This window comes from Rhododendron vialii, chromosome 10a, assembly GCF_030253575.1.
Source record: "Rhododendron vialii isolate Sample 1 chromosome 10a, ASM3025357v1".
Classification (NCBI taxonomy): domain Eukaryota; kingdom Viridiplantae; phylum Streptophyta; class Magnoliopsida; order Ericales; family Ericaceae; genus Rhododendron; species Rhododendron vialii.
The window spans coordinates 7,969,918-7,987,735 of NC_080566.1; the positions used below are offsets into that span (position 1 = coordinate 7,969,918).

The 17,818-nt window shown below is 37.5% G+C and overlaps 1 protein-coding gene across 2 annotated transcripts; it reads right to left on the reverse strand.

The window, feature by feature from the left end:
* Nucleotides 1-1,774: 1,774 nt before the first annotated feature.
* On the reverse strand, nucleotides 1,775-4,661 carry LOC131304640 (uncharacterized). Of its 2 annotated transcripts, none has more exons than XM_058331969.1 (4): nucleotides 4,512-4,661; nucleotides 3,616-3,843; nucleotides 3,465-3,528; nucleotides 1,775-2,424 (listed from the first exon to the last, which is right to left on the reverse strand). In XM_058331969.1, the coding sequence occupies exons 2-4, from the start codon at nucleotides 3,744-3,746 to the stop codon at nucleotides 2,164-2,166; spliced, it is 456 nt and encodes a 151-aa protein (XP_058187952.1). In that variant the 5' UTR covers nucleotides 3,747-3,843; nucleotides 4,512-4,661; the 3' UTR covers nucleotides 1,775-2,163. The 2 variants fall into 2 exon arrangements, with proteins under 2 accessions (XP_058187952.1, XP_058187953.1); XM_058331970.1 differs by having other exon boundaries at nucleotides 3,616-3,802; nucleotides 4,512-4,620.
* Nucleotides 4,662-17,818: the final 13,157 nt, after the last annotated feature.

The following is a 17,818-nucleotide window of genomic DNA, read 5'->3' on the forward strand; positions in this document are numbered from 1 at the left end:
TTCCCCCCTGTTAAGCACAGATAATGATTGTTGTTTGATTCACAACATTGGTTCCCATTTGGATTGATATTTTTATTATCATACGATATTCTTGGGTTGATAGCACGGATGTGATTTCGAATCTGAGAACTAAAAAGGGATCTTGTACGTATTCTTGAGTTAATAGCACGGATGTGATTTCGAACCTGAGAACTAAAAAGGGATCTCTCTTGAGGTGATTTAAGTCTTAGGACTTGATCATCGTCCTAATCCCTCTGGGGGGGTTTTCGTGATAAACCTTTGTTTCAACCTCTTCACGTTTTAAGGTGAATAATAAGCAATCAAACAGTAAGCAAAACATAATTTGGCATGTCTAAGGAAGGGATGCTGCCGAGCAGCAACCTGCAAAGCAATCGATCTGGTCGCTCATCTCAACAATCGACAACTCGATCTTAATCGAATAATGGACGGTTCAAATTTGTATGCGCTCAAATTCAATCCAAACTGTCCGTGCCAAGATGAATGACCAGATCAACCGCTCGATCTGCACTCGCTCAGCAGCATCCCCAGATCGGTCAAGTGGAATTCTCTCACATGCTCAGTGATAGCTACTTTTGTGGTTGTGCTATGAATCCCGTGGATATTTTAGATCCAGAGATAAGTTTCTCTCTCCCTTAAATATCATGTCTTGTTCTGTTCCCAACCCTAGAATAATTGAAACAAAATACCATCATTTTCCTGCATTATTATTACTTGACACTACAAATGTCTAAATCATTTGCTAAACGAGGAGTGGTAGATACAAAAAAATATATATTCCGAAAAGGTAATCAACGGCACAAAGCACTTTTAAAATGAATCTGTACTGTTAGATTTATTTTTTCTGGGTACATTTTTTTTGTACTTGGAAATTTTCTTTGCAAAGGTCTGCTCAATACTACTTCCCCCTGTATTTTTCTTTTTTCTTGTTCTGAAATAAACATGCAAAAACTTGTCGACATTTTTCTGTGTTTTGTGAGGGAAAAAAAGAAAAAAACCTTGTCGACCTAAGATAAGGAAGGGGCCCTGCCTCCTCCTCGATATGCCAACAGGAACTAAATCAGCATCGGATAAGCATAGGAAGATTGGTTTCCTCTATTGTTGATATCCACGAAAAATAACGAACGAAAAAACGGACCGATCGGTTCGGTTTTCAGTCAATTAATTTTTTGTTAGGCCTCAGTTACTTGGAAATTTCTCCGGACCGAGCCGAACCACCACACTTAATCGTCCACAACAACAGGCTCTTTCCGTCCAGTACCGATACGGACTTGGGATCGGGACAAGGGATGGGCCTTGACTTTACCAAGGCCGATACGGACTCGGGATCGGGACAAGGGATGGGCCTTGACTTTACCATGGCCGAGCAGTAGCAGTTTCTTTATATTCCCTAAACTGGGTGCAATTAATATAAAGGTGTCTCAATCTCCCTCCACTAATGAGATCACTCAAAAGTTTGAGGCTCGCCGCCCTGCAGGACCGCCCGTTTTATGTGTACCGACACAGTGGGACACATGGGTCAGGAAGGAAAAGCTCTAACACACCAAGTCTATCCAAGGGAGTAGGAAGAACAGCAGATTGTACATAGAAGACTTTAAACAAAACTGCAGACAATCAGCAAACTCATCTGACTTGTTTAGAATTAGTGATTAAACAACATTTAGAAGGAAAAAAACGTTCAGAATTTCGACCAGAAAGCAGAAGCTGAACATGCCAAGATAAAAAAAAAAAAACACTTTGAAAATATACAAAAACATATCAAACTTGGTCCTTCAATATCACCAGCGTATTTACATGTAGCCTCTATACAGAATTCTTTCCCGGTGATTGCAAAAAGAACCCTAAAGACCCTCTTGGTAGTGATCCACTTTATGTGGAAATATGAAAGAAAAAGAAAACCCTATTATCAAGCAATACAACCAACTCTTCTTGAGACACTGCACTTCTTCTGACTTTCTGTCAAGCTAAATACAAAGACATAAATCAGGCAATAAATCATTGGCAAACCACGTTATTACTCAGTGAAGTTCCCCTCCTATGCTTCCCGTTTGAAGAAAAATAACAAATACTCTCTTCATGAAAAATTAGCTGTTTGTCGAATTCTGTGGCATTGAGCTCCTTTGTATGTACGGCTTAGTTAAGAAGTTAATATGCCACAGCAGCGCAGTCGAAGCCTTCAACTCTAACTGCAGCCGGTTTGTGCCCAAACTTCAACCTAATGCATCCTCCCTTACGAGCTGAAGATGGAGAATCAGAAGAGGATGAAACGGGCGATGCTGACAGAGAAGTAGGAGTAATTTTTCCACTCACAAATCGGGAATCTTCAGTTAAAGGGTTAGCAGTCCTGGTAGGAGGAGACCCAGAAAAAAATGGAGGCGAAGATGCTAACTGAGTGGCAGATTGCCCCTGTAAAAGCAGCAACAGAATAAAATCACATCAAAACTCGTAGTTGGATTTAGATGGATCCCAACATCTGCCTATGGGACTGAATATATTTAGCCATTTCATTAGTCTGCTCGACATTTAGTTTGTGTGTTTACTGGGTTGTATCATGGTTTCATTGGGGGACTAGGTAAGCTAAATTGGTTTATTTCTATCATTTTACTTTCCCTTGGCAAATCCATCTACAAATGTATCATTCCAACACAGCCTTAAGGAAGAAGTTTAGTTCTAAAAATCTTAAGGATTTCTTGTTTATAGCTAGATGGGGCAAACTTAATTCCCATATGACAACCAATCCAGAAAGTAATATACAAAGGGGGTTCGGACGCATGCCGGAAATGATTGAACAAGTGCACATAAAATGTGAAACAAACATGAAACCACTTTTCTGTTGCATGGTTTCGAGGAAGAAAAACTACTATGTAATTATTAAGGAAAGCTAAGATTAAGAATCCTAAGATTCATTAACAGATGTACAAGATACCTCAAGGATGAGGAACAAGAAACTGTAACGATAAGTTGATAACAAAGTGATGCGTCAATGAATAATATTAGCACCCAAACCAACTTCAATAGTATAAAAGAACCTCTCCTAGCTTTCCTCGATCTAGCACGAAATGACTCCATCAATCTTTGGACAAGAATATATTTACCATCCAATCAAGTGATTCACATTGGAAATTACTTTCAAGGAAATAGGAACAAATCATCTAGTTTCCATAGACACCTCAAGTCCCAACTACAAAACATGTGCTTAGAAACCAATCACAATAACATGGGGAAGTAGTTTCAGAAACTAATCAACCAACTCTTCCAATGAAGTACCTTTGTCCCATATTCAATGACATAAGACATGTTAAACAGCAAACTTAATATGAACACTTTTGACATCACGTAATATCCAACATTTTATGCATGCATGAACATACGGTGAGGAACACGGGCGAGCGCACACAAGAACTAATTCTGTATATAGGTTCAATAGCGAAATTCTAGAACTATACCTTCATGAGAATAAGGTCAAGAAGTTCTGCCCCGACTTTTGAATCAAACACCTCAGCTTGATGCCTGTTATTTGAAGAAGAAAAAGCTGGTATCAAGTCTTGCAAACATACAATAGACATAACTTAGATAAAAGATTAAGCAAATAATCACCCCGTGTGACATCTCGTAGGTCTCATCATATCATTAACCAAAATCCCAACTCGCCGAGGTTTTGGACAAACAACCGGTCCCTTCCAGTCAGGAATAGAGAATGAGCCCATAGCATCCTGACCAGAAGCCATAAAAGCGTATCGAGGTCCAAAAATCACAATAATCAATCTTCAAACCACTTCCAATTCTGCAGAAGAGAGCAGATATTCCGCCAAACCGGCCAAAATTCTGATCAACAACAAACTTGTTTCAAGATTCCGAAACAAATTACACGAGCACGACCCGAAACACAAAAGCCTCAATTTGAAGACAATCGAGATATCTCTATTTCTTTCAGAATTTTCCCAAGAAACAAACCGAGAATATATAATATGAATGCAACAATGTATGGATTTGCCAAGTGGGAGGTGGGATTGGTCCCCAGGATTAATTGAGGCGCGTCTAAGCTAGTCTGAACACCTGAGTTTTCCAAATAAAAACGACGTATGGATTCGACAATGTAAACAATTCCTTAGAATTTCGTTCCAATCAAATGGGTTCTGATGAAAAAAGGGACAGGGGGAGGGTATAAATAGGGATTTCATAATGGGTAAATGAGCAGATGACAACCAAGGTGAAGGCTCCGTTTATGGAGGGAGGAATTGTGAACGCAAAACGTGAAGGCAAGTCCAGAAAAGTACAGCTACGTATTTCACCAAATAGGACAATGGAGTCAGAGAAATCTAGGGCTTGGGTTGGACTTTCTAACTATAGCGAATTGTGCCAGCAAAAAATGTTATGCACAAACGGGAAATAGTAATCTCTAGAGAGCACGTTAATCGGATAACAGAGTTATATTCGTAGCTATATAGAGAGATATGGAGAGAGAGAGAGAGAGAGAGAGAGAGAGAGAGAACCTTTGGCCGGTAAAGCAATGAGCGGCAATGGGTGCCCGCCGCAGGGAGAGGGAAGAGGATGGGATGGGGTTTGAGTCTTATATATGGAAGGGGGAAATGGAAATGTGAAAGTTTTGGTTAGGGAAATAAAATCATTTTTTGTTTCTCATTTGGGAAAATTTAATTTTTAGAAATTAAAAGTGGAATTAAGGACGAATGTTTGATTTTAATGTTTTCATTGTTTTCCTTTTGGAACTGGATTTTCTTCCATCCGTCAAGTGGATTCAAGGGTTTAGTTCATGCAGTCTTCGGATCTTTTCTAGGGATCATTCAGTTTTTAAATCTCGTTGGTAACATTAATTACGTTAAAAATCACGTTGATCAGACATTATTTCATATAATTGCGGAACACGTCATTTTTTAAATTAATGAAGTAAATTAGTTTTGATCCAATGTTGCAACATTTTTTGTTTCAATATGATATGCATTTTTAAGTCATATCAATTATCAAATATATTTTTTAGCTTAGTTGATTTTCTCAACAACTTTTAACTAGTAATAAACATTCTCAATTATCAATGTGGCCCAGAAATAATCCGAAGATCATGAACTGAAGGACTGAGAATCCAATTCCTTCTTCTTCTTTTTTACCACCTTTAAAAACACAAATAGTCATTCAATGCATGTGCACGGCGCGCCAATATCACTATATAACTTCGAATTGTGCCCGGAGTTTTGTTCTAGAGTTTTGTTCTTGTCTTATCATTGCTCTATATTTGGATGAGTTATATGTGGAATGGTTTATGGCTTTATGCTGACTAAGTAAGAGAAAGTACAAGAAGATCATAAGTGAAGAAGCTAATAATTGTCGGGCATTGATAATGCTACTCTCCAAATTTATAATGTCACTCTCCAAGGGATTGGTAAAATCAATTACATATAGGAATTGATAATGTCACTCTCCAAATTGATAATCGCACTCCCTAGAGGAGTGGTAAAATCAATTACATATAGGGATTGATAATGTCACTCCCTAAATTGATAATCGCACTCGCCTTGGGGAGTGGCATTATAAATTCTCATAATTTATGGTTTTCTTCTTTTTTTTGTGTTTGTTGATACAAAAATATTTGTATAGTTATTCAAACAAAACGTAAATAACCACAAAAGGGACTCTAAGAATTTCAGAATATCATTTTAGAAATTTGGATTAGGAAAAATGGGAACGAATAACTCTAAAGGTGGGAAAAATTAGGAAGGCCCTAATGCCACGACACAGTTCTTTAGTGCCACGACACAGTCTATTTGCCATTTTTATCCTCAAATCAGAAATTTCCCCTCACAAGGAAATTAAACCTTGTTCCTCTCTCTTCATTACTTTTCTCAGCCATGGCCTAGGCTCAACCTCCCACCCAACCTTTTGGGAGTAAAACAAATTTCTTCACAACCGAAGTGGCATTCGAGAACTGACACAAATCATTACGTTGAGTATTCGGAAAATTAATTCCTAATATCTATTCGACTTTAAGCGAGGATTACTACCCATGATTAGGATTTCGATAAATACATTTCAGATCTATTCAATTAACGGTTCAATGTCGGAGCTGCACCGGCGATGACGAGACCAGACCCTGTTTCAATCGACCACATGCTCTCTGCATTGCAGGAAACAAAGGATGAAAGAGACACAAGAATTCAGAGCCTCTTCAATTTTGGACTGGGGGCAGATAGAGGCGGGGTTGTCAACACTGCAGATTCCGGCTGTCAACACTGCAGATTCCGGCGGAGTAGAAGTGTGTAATCACTTGCTGAGGGTTTGTGATAAGCATAGGGATGGGAGGGTGGTTCACCGCTGACACCGATAGTATCAATTGGCTTTGCTGGGTCTTCTTGGTCAATCAAGAAAGGGGGTTGTGGTACTGAATTCAAACAGTTACAGGAAGAGAGAAGAGATATGTATGAAAGAGAGAGAGAGAGAGAGAGAGAGAGAATGTGTATGTGTCAGCTTTCCATTCAATTTCAAGTATAAATACGTCAGACCACTATAAAAGTCGTGGCATTAGAATTTTGTGTCGTGGCATTATCAATTACCAAAAATTAAATAGCATAATTTTTCCATAACTAACTTTGAGGTGGAGTTGGCCAGTTGGGGGGACAGTAGCGTGTGGTAGCAATCAAAGTGCTGTTGTTTTGGTTAAAAATCCCGGTTAAAATGCACACTATTTCCTGTTTGGTTGGCCTTCCACACTAACGATTTTTTTTATTTTTGTGGGACTATTACAGGTCCCATAAAGATAATTCAAATCATAAGATATTTTTAAAATATTTTTTTATGTCTTTCTAAAAAAATTAGCTCAATTCGATGTCGATAAGACTGTTTTAAGAAATATGCACAATCTTAAAGTAAATTTGCCAAAATTGTGGAAAAAGGGATGGTCCAATGTAGAGCCTGATGGTCCTATCAAATTAATTTTCTGGCAAGCTATTTTGGAATGTTGGTCCAATGAGAGAGACAATAGCTAGTTAGAGCCATTTTGTGGGCCCATTAGGAAAGAGTGCAAGAAATTAAAAATCGTGCAATCCACACATATCGCACACAGATTATTGTGTGGAGTCTACTATGGGTTTCACACAAACGATCCGAATTGTTCATTAAATGTAAAATATTTTTTCAAAGCTCCTCGCAAAAAATCAACTCAATCCGATGCCTATAAGTGCTCGATTTAATTATCTAACTTTTCATTCTGATTTTTGGATAATGAAAATGTAGATGATTGAAACGAGTATCTATAAGTATCAGATTGAACTGATTTTTTACATGAACCATTGAAAAAATGTTTTACATTTAATGAACGGCTCAAATCATTTGCCTGAAGTAGGCCCTACACACAGATCTGTGTGCAATATGTGTGCTAAAAGTCTGTGTAAACAAACTTATTGGCTTTAATCAAAGTTCATGAACCGACTGGGGCTAACTTATGGCATGTTTGATAAAATTGAAAACTGAAACTAAATGCTGAAAAATTAAGTACTGAAAGCTGGATACTGAATTTTTTAAGCTGAAAAGTTATTTGGTAAACATATTAAATACTGAATTAAAAAATGATAAATTAATTTTAGTTCCGATTATCACTTAATTTATTAATGGTCACAATATACTTATAATAATGGTGGAATGGTCATTGTGGTGGTGGTGTGTTGGTGGTGATGGAGTGGCGGCGGCGGAGGTGGTGGTGTTGGAGTGCTGGCGATAGTGGTGTTAATGGTGGTGGTGGAGTGAGGATGATGTAACGGTGGTAGTGAGTGGTGGCGGTGGCGATGGCGATGGAGTGATGGTGTAATGGTGACAGTGAGTGGTGTAACGCCTCGATTTTTCGGAAGCAAAAGAAAATAATTTCTTAAGAAAACTTTGCTAAATAAATATAATTTTCCAAGATAAAGGTTTATCTATTACAATTACAAGATAAATTTACTAATTCAAAATACATTAACTTCAGAGTTGACTCTAAGCTTGACACGAATCTCGAGTAAACTCGATCTCTGTCCCTGATATTCCTCCTGTGTCCGACTGCTCCTCCATTGAATCCTGCTCCCTCTGGCAAATTGATCGCCGAAGCAATCGATTTACCAGGATACAGACGTATCCGTGAGTGATAAATCACCCAGTAGAATAATCCAACCCAACTACCCCTCTTACCTTACAGTTAGCAAGCAGCAGGATAAATATGGTACGAAGAAGTAAAATAGAGATTCACAAACATCAATTTGTTATTATTCATTATTCTAATGTGAAATCTAAGATCTCTCCGCGAGATCTTTCCTCCCCAACCGCTAGCCATGTCCTGTCCCATGAGATCACTTTCTTTTGTTGTCGCAGATTGCACCTCAGTTATGTACCTAGCATGTAACGTCCCGAATTTTGGGTACGTTAAATAAAACATTTTATTGAAATAAAAACTGAGTCCGGCTCTTTTATTACAACAAAAACATAAAAGGAGTACTTTTATTTCAAACGGAAGGAAACTAAGGTTCCTAACTACAGCTCCGCTTGTTCTTCCATCACAGCTAGCTCCTCGGCTCCGAAGGCTTCCAAGGTGTATAGTTCACCCTGTTCGTCTATGAAGTCTGACATATTATACCGGTGTCGCCACCAATATAATAGGCCAGGGTCACCAAAAAGGCAACACCGTGAGCCAAAAAGCTCAATAGAACTATCCAAACCCTCTAACCCTTAACTTATGGATGAAAGATCATAATAACAATTCTACTTTAGATCATGCATATAGTCCAAATAAGTATTCAGATCCAAAATCCTTACTTGACTAACGTTGTGTTCATTACTTAGACTCATCGTAGACCATGTTTTTACTTCACTTTCCTTTTTACCCAAAAAACTCCTTTTTAACTCACCCAACCTCGGTTCCGCCGCGCCGGTTTCCCGAGTATCCTCACAATGGTTCCGCCGCGCCGGGTTCCCAATGGCACACAACCGCATTGGCTCCGTACCGCGGATAACCAAGCACACACCCAACCTCGGTTCCGCCGCGCCGGGTTCCCATTGGCATACACATACACAACTCACATAATGCACCCAAAAACCGGTCATTATGTAGTTTCAAAATATTTCCTCCCTCGGATACACATTTTTATCTTCATTAACACACCCTAGGTGCCATGTCTCTATTCTCTTTGGTTTTTGTGTCACGTTACATGCATAGACTCCGTGGTGTAGGACTTTCCACATAAACGAGCATTTATAAATTTCAAAAATGAATACAACAATATTATCCAACTCTTGACCACATAACATGCTTGAATCATAATAACAACATCATGCATCTCATACATTCTCAACAAAAGATAACCTTATCTACTTTAAACATAATGATCAAAGTTACTTTATATTTGGGATAGTAGGTAAAGATAACTACTTTATAATTAGGAATAGGGATAAGGAATTTCTACTCTATACTTGGGGTGGACGATAAGAATATTCTACCGGGATGGAAGATAAGGAAATCCTACCGTGCTTTTTGGCAGTAGTAGTCGGCTAAGAAGATTCGGTCGTCGGTTTTGGATTTCGGCGGCGTAACGGCGTCGGTTTGCTTCGAAAGGAAAAGAGTTGTACTTTCTTTTCCTAGAAACAACTTTCTAACTTAACTAAGCTACTTTAAAAGATCTAACGGTGGTTTTGGAAGGTGGTTTGGTGGTTTCTCTCAAGAACACTAGAAAACTAGAACTTTGAAAGCAAAAACTTTTGGAATTTCTAGAGAGAAGTTGGAGCAATGGTTTGAAGGTGTGAGTTTAAGCTTGGAATGAGCTTCTATTTATAGGCAAGGGCTTCCCTCTCTCTCTCTCTCTAGCCGAATTCCCCTCTCTCTCTTTCTCCCTCACCTTTCTTTCACATGTCAAGGTTTGATTGAAAGGTTGGAAGCTAACTTTGGTAGGCTTGCATGGCTACTTTGGTCCTTGGATTTGATCTTTGGAAGATATGTTGGAAAGGAGGAGACATGAGTACAAGATTCATGGCTTAAACAATTGAAGTTTGTACAATGGAGGACAATGGAGTTAAGATTTGGCTAGGAAAAGAAATCACCAAGGATTTTGAAGTACTTTGGAAGACCAAGGTCTAGTACACATCAAATCCATCTTCTTCTTCCTTCCTCTTTCCCTCTCTCTCTCTCTCCCTCTCCCTCTTTCTCTCTCTCGGCCTCTCCCCTCTCTCTCTCCCTCACGGCTCTCTCTCTCCTCTCTCCTCTCTCTCTCTCTCTCTCCCATGTACTAGCTATATACATATGTATATATATGTACTACAATGCAAGAATACAAATAAACAATAGGTACTTTTGTACAAAAGGGCAATTTAGTCTTTAAGGGTCAAGATTCACCCTTTAAACCAATACAAAAGGTACCGTACTTTAATTAATATAATAATGTACTTTTGTACTCCTGGGAATCTTAACAAAATATTATTTTAATGGGTTAAGTACTTTGTTTGAAAGATGAGCCTATTACCCAATGGATAATAACATCCCTAACGGTTATTATCCAAAGGATAATAAGGTACGGGTACTTTAAATACTAAACTAAGTTTTTTTTGGAAAAGACTACATGTCCTTTTTATTACACATGTGATGATATATATATATATATATGTACTTACCAAATAAAATAAAGAAAAGGCTTTTGTCCAATGGGTAAAGACCCTAATGGTTATTGTCCAATGGTCCAAAGTTACTTGGGTACTTTTATTAGAAAAAAAATAATCAAAAGTATTTTTCAAATGTCATTTCTTTAAAAGATCAAAGTACTTGTTCAAATCTTTCAAAAATCCTTTTAATATAAAGAAATGGGTTTCTATTATCCAATGGATAATAATTCCCCTAATATTTATCGTCCAATGGATAAAGAATAAAGTTAAAGCAATAAAAGAAAACAATTAAACAATTTCTAGTCTAGGGTTAAAAAGGTTAAAAAGGTTCAAGATGGGCAAAACGGTCCATCTACGGTTAGGGAAAAGTAACTAGGTGACTTCCTAGTTTGGGTTGCCAACAAGTCGGTTAGAAGCTAACTAGGCTTGCTAAGTAGGGAATATAAGTCAAGAAACGATCCTTGAGGGCTAAAGTGTAATTAGGGTTACTAGACGAGGATTACGATAATAAGGCGTTCGATTGCTTAAATACAAACCACAAGGAAATCAAATAAGAAAATCAACGAGCAATTAAGAGAAATTAAGAAATTTCAAATAACAACGAGATTTTATTGAACGAAAAATCGGAGTTGTTACATAGCGTGTATCCCTCTCATTACAACAAAAGGAAGCTTATCATGCCCGAATCATAACTAGGGTTCGCCTATCTTATGCACCACTTCACAATCATCATAATCATCACTGGGCTTACTTTGCCAGTATCAATTCATCACTGGCTATCCGCCAGTTTCAATTCATCAATCAACACTGGGCTTACTTTGCCAGTTTCAAATCATCTCATTCACAACTCAAAATTTCGCCTGTAGACAATCTAAAAATAAAAACTTTTCAATTTATCCATTATCTAGCATCGTCTAGATGAATTCTATTTCGCAATATCACCCCATGTCTCTAGGGTCCAATCTGGTATTCAAATCAAGTATTGGAATAATAAACAAGTAATCAAAGTGATAATTGAAATATATAATGAGCGAGACAATCACGTAACTTTTTATGAATGGCCCGTTGCCCTTAATTTGGTATGATCAAGAAGTAAATAGTATTAATGAAAATCTTTATTAATAAAGAAAATTAATTTTGTTCCCTTACTAGTAAGTGTAGGCTTGTATTGGATTAACATATTAGTGATAATATAACAATGGGGTCAAAACTGGGCATGTAAGTACCTTAAGGGCCTAATTGTTTCAAGTCAAAAACTTAATCGGACCAAATTTCTATACTAAACAACCTCAGGGTGTAACTGCAATAAGAAAGCCAATTTCATTTAATGATCTGGGCTGAAACGTTACATTCAAAATGAGCAGGGGGATAAGTGTAATTGTCATGCTATTTCTTTAACTTCCAGCGGGTATGAATAGTAAAAAAAATGAATAGTGTTCACGCCCATGAACAGTGAACAGTAAAATTTCGGAAAAAATTGAGTTTCATTCGTCCTATTCTAATTTCAATTCTTTTCGATTCTAATCATAAAAACTAACCACTTAGTACATTAATATACTTAGGGAGAGGTAGGAGAGGGATTATAATACCTTTAATCCAGACAAAACGATTCTGTGGAGTCCAGTGAGTTTTCGTTTAGCGGCGAAAGATTAGTATTCTAGCAGCAACTTTGGACTGGAATAACTTGATCAAACCTCTACCGTTTTGGACGATTCTTGTGTCTAACGCGAAGATCTTGAAACGTTCTACAACTTTTGTGAAGAAGTCGAAGCCCGAAAATCATTCGAACTAGGATAAAAGTGGGGGTTTTCATAAGTTCTGCTTGCTGTTTGGAAATAAAAATTCGAAAATTTCACTGAACTTTGGACAGCGATAACTCTTTCAATCCTTGACCGTTACCTAGGCCTAAAAACGACAGCAACTAGGAGGAAACAAGCCGTGAATAGAGGGACATGATATGGACGAAAATCGAAAAGGTGTGATCCCTCTTTTCTTGTTTTTTTTTTTGTTTTTGTAGAGGACTAGGAGTGTTGTATTGTGAGAGAAGAGAGAGGTATTTATAGAGGAGAAGTATAGAGGTGGTGGAATGCAGGAGGAGAGAGATATAGTTTAGGAAGAGTTTGAAGGGGAGTGAAAGATTAGTTTCGATAGAATTTTGGTTAGATAGGATAAAAGATGAGCATGGATACTTGTATATCTAAAGTGTAAATATATATCATATACAAGTGTGTAAATAATATCAATTATACACATAATAATGTATAATTAATAACTCAATCTAATTAGTTATTGAATTAAGAATTTAACATTATAAATTTGTATTAAAAAAAATAGGGCAAAAATTCAAGTCGTTACGGTGGAGTGATAGTTGTGCAATGGTTGCATTGTGGTGGCGGTGGCAGCGACAGTATGGTAGTGGTGGTGGCATTGTGGTAATGGTGGTGGTGGTAATGGAGTGATAGAAGAGTGGTGGTGGTGTTGTGGTGGTGGTGGTAGTGGAGTGGTTGTATGAGTGGTGGTGGTGGTTGTGGTGGTGATATGATGATTAAATACAAGTACACAAGAATTTTGTCAGAATTAAGTAGCTCAAAGATACTTAATTTTTTTTAACTTTTTAGCCTACATTTTAAGTAGCACTTAATTTGTTAAGTAATGTATAATATCATTATCAAACTTACTGAATCACTTATTACTTAATTGATTAGTTTTAAGTGCTGAATTTAGGGGCTGTTTGATAAAATTGAAAGCTGAAAAATTAAGCATTGCAAACTAAATGCTGATATTTTTAAGCTGAAATGTTTGATAAAATATATTAAGTACTGAATTAAAAAAATTGATGAATTAATTTTGTTCCAATTCTCTCTTAATTTACTAATAGTCACAATATACTTCTAGTAATGGTGAAGGTGGTGGTAAGAGTGGTGGTGGTGAAGTAGTGGTGGTGGTGGTAGAGTGGTGGAGGTGGTAGAGTGGCAGGAGGGGTGGGGGTGGAATGGTGGTAGTGGTGATGGTGGAGTGGTGGTGGTGGTGAAGGAGTGGTGTGGTGGAGTGATGGTGGTGGTGTAGTGATGGTAATGGTGATGAGTAATGGCGGCGGTGGTGGTGGTGGTGGAGGAGTGGTTGTGATGATGGTGGTGGAGTGGTGGAGGTGGTAGAAGTGGTGTAGTGATGGTGGTGGTTGTGGTGGAGCTAGTGGTGGTGATGTTGTAACAGCCCGAAAATTTCAATTAATAATAATAACATTTAATTAGTGTTATTAATAAGGAAATTAATTTTTTTTAAAGATAAATACAAATAAGAATTTTCCTATTATAATTATCCTATTATAATTATCCTATTTTAATTTCTTCTATTTGCATGCATGCATTATTCCGAAATTCCTTCCATCTCTCCCTCTCCTACTCAACCTCTACTTCCTCCCTAACCCTATTTTTCGTCCATATTCGGCCAAGAGTTTGAATCCCATTAAAACACAATTTTATCACCCTTCTTTAAAAATTTTCCTTTATATATACCTCATTATTCCGACTCTAGGGCATACCACAAAATTTTCCAAGCCCCACCAGTCCAGAAAGAGAGAGGAATCGGAGAAAAACCGAACTCCAATCCATGGAGTTTTAGAGAGAGAAAGAAAGAGAGAGAAAAGTGGGTTTTGTAGCCACGACATACCGAGACCCGAATTGACCACTCCAATCACTTCCCTCAATCCCAAGCATCCCCAAGCATCATTCAATTCAAGCCCAAGGTCCCCCGATCGCCAAAACCGAATTTGTCTTCTCCAAAAATCAAGTTTCGTTCTAAAATCAATTCGGCCCGAACCAAGGTAGTATAACCCATTCCAAACACTCCTCTAAGTATATTTATTGTTTTTATGCTTAACCCTATGCCCCGAATGGACCCATGCGTCAAAACCGTGACGAAAAGACAAAAAAACGAAACCTGCGTTCAACCTTGCGGCTGCAACCTGCGGGCCGCAAGAACCAGATCCAAGGTTGCGGTGGAGGCCCCAGCCGCAAGGTTGACTAGTCCAACCTTGCGGTTGTACTGTTTTGGTTCAAAAGTGTTTTGCGACCTCCCGAACACCGTTTTTGACCCCCGAACTATTTTTCCTAGACTTTTCACACCTCAAAGATCATACCTTGTTAATTTCATAATTTATTTATTTATTTAGATATTTATTAATTATTATTCGTTATCTTTCAAGATTTTGTAAATGAAAAATATTTGCGACCTTCTAAATAATATTTTTAACACCCAAACTATTTTTCCTAAATTCCTCACAACTCAAAGATGTTATCTTGTTAATTTCATATATTTTTTATTTAATTTACTATTTATTATTATTTTTACAGTGTTTCCAATTAAAATTACCTTACGACCTTATAAACCATATTATTAATGCCCGAGTAATTTTATTTAGACTACCTACATTCTGAAGATGAAACTTTGTTAACCTCAATATATTTCAATTAATAAATTATTTATTATCTATTTACTTCACTTTCGGTCACTTTATTTAACGTCATTATTTAAAATAATCTCGCGACCCTCCGAACCCAACTTTTGATACTCAACTGGTTGCATAGGACCTCTCGGACTCTTAATCAGGTCATGTTAATTATTTTAATATTTTTACCTAATTAATGTATTTAATTAGTTTTTTATTTATTTATCTATTATCTTGGAATTAATTAATAAGAGTCCAGAAAATTTTCCTTTTGATTCCTTTTAAAAACTCTTACTTGATTATTGACATTATGACCATACAAGATTAAGGGCAACGGCTCATCCATAAAAAGTTGTGTGATTTCATTATCTATTAATTGTTTTAATTGATTAATTGCATATTGTACCGATACTTGACTTAGATGCTAGATTGAACCCTAGAGATATGGGGTGGTATTGCGAAATAGAATTCACTTAGACAGTGCTAAGTAATGGATAAATTGAAAGGTTTTATTTATAGATTGCCTGCAGGCGTGATGTTGAGATTAGAGATGAAAATAAAACTGGCGGGTGTCCAGTGATAAAAACACCAATGATATGTTGATGAAAATAAAACTGGCGGATGTCCAGTGATAAAAACACCAGTGATATGTTGATGAAAATAAAACTGGCGGGTGCCCAGTGATAAAAACACCAGTGGTATATTGATGAAAATAAAACTGGCGGGTGTCCAGTGATAAAAACACCAGTGGTATATTGATGAAAATAAAACTGGCGGGTGTCCAGTGATAAAAACACCAGTGCACCAGTGGTATATTGATGAAAATAAAACTGGCGGGTGTCCAGTGATAAATTGATAGACTGGCGGGTGTCCAGTGATGATTGTGAAGTGATTTGTGAGGTGGTATATAAGATAGGCGAGCCCTAGTTGTGATTCAGGCATGATAAGCTTTCCCCTTGTTGTAGTTATTGGGATGCATACTCGGTACATAACTTATGTGCATCTGCGACAGCAAAGGGAAGTGACCTCATGGGACCGAGCATGGCTAGCGGTTGAGGAAGGAAAGATTCCGCGGAGGAGATCTTAGATTTCACGTCAAGTTAATGGATAGTAATGAACTGATTTATGTGGAACAAACTCTGTATTACTTTTTCATACTATTATTATCCTGTTGCATGCTAACTGTAAAGTAAGAAGGGTAGTTGGGTTGGATTATACTACGGGGTGAACTTGTTCACTCAGGTACGGATTGCCTAGCTTCCGTGCCAGATTTTGCAGATAATCAAGGAGGGACACCAAATCCCGAAGGTGAACAGTTTAATGCTGAAGAGAACCCAGAGGTGGGAGCTGAGCCAGAATATGCTTGGGATCCGTATCAAACCTAGAAGATGGCTCTGTTATTTTGTTTAGTTTATTACCACAAAGACTATTTTCAGTATTTCTACGATAATTTGTAATAGACGAAACTTTAGGGTGAATTATTCGGTTTGGATTTTGAATTTTAATTCAATAAATTTTTAGAAATCAATATTTAAAACCTCCGATTTTATTTTCAAAAATCGGGGCGTCACAGATGTGGTGGTGGAGGAGTGGTGGTGGTGGAGTGGTGTAGGTGGTGGAAGTGATGGTGTAGTGGTGGTGGTGGTGGTGGTAGCGGTGGTGATAGTGGTGGTGGTGGTGGTAGAGTTGTGGAGCTGGTGGTGGTGGTAGTAGTGGAGGAAGTGGCGGTGGTGGTGGTGGTGGTGGAGGAAGTGGTGGTGGTGGAGTGGTGGAGCTAATGGTGGTGATGTGGTGGAGGAGTTGTGGAAGTGGTGGTGTAGTGGTGGTATTGGGGGTGGTGGTGGTGGAGTGGTGGAGGTTTTGGTTGGAGTGGTTGTGGTGATGGTATGATGGTTAAATATAAGTACATAAAAATTCGGCTAGAATTAAATAGCTCAAAGCTAATTTTTTTTCAATTTTTTGGCTTATATTTTAAGTGGTACTTAATTTATTAAGCAATGTAAAATATAGTTATCAAACTTACTGAATCACTTATTACTTAATTGATTCAGTTTTAAGTGCTGAATTTAGGTTATCAAACAAGCCTAGGTTATCAAACAAGCCCTTAGTTGACCATGACTCTTGCATCTCACTAAGAAGTCAGGAGTTCGAGTCTCTCCATCTGCGTGTGGGTGTTCTTTCCCTAGAGGGCTTTTCATTTCTTTCTTTGTTTCTACCCTATAATAAGTTTATTTCTTGTATTGGTTGAGTTGCTTGTTGTGCTCGATTATCTCGTGGACTCTCATAATTGATGTAAGGTCCTAGATTTATACGATGTACTTCATATCTGATGTCTTCATATCTGATGTAAAAAATTACTCTTCTATCGATTGAAAAAAACAAATCAAAGTTTATTCCAAATTTGATCACATTGAAATTCTAAAATCAATTAACAATTTTACCAAAAGGATGGAGATGCTCTAAGGAGGCCAATTTGTTTCTATTTCAGTCACAAGAAGAAACATAGTATATACTTATGTAACACATTTCCGTCATTAGTAACTTGCGGACTATTTCAGGTGTATGCTATGCATTTTGTATTTTGAGCTACAAAAATTCATAATTGAACACAAAAAATTTGCGTATTGGATTAGCCCAGACATCTGATTATCAAAAAAATCGGCCTATTTTGGACCAAAAAATTTTCACAAACCACACCACGAAAATTCATAAACAACGCTGCGAAAATTC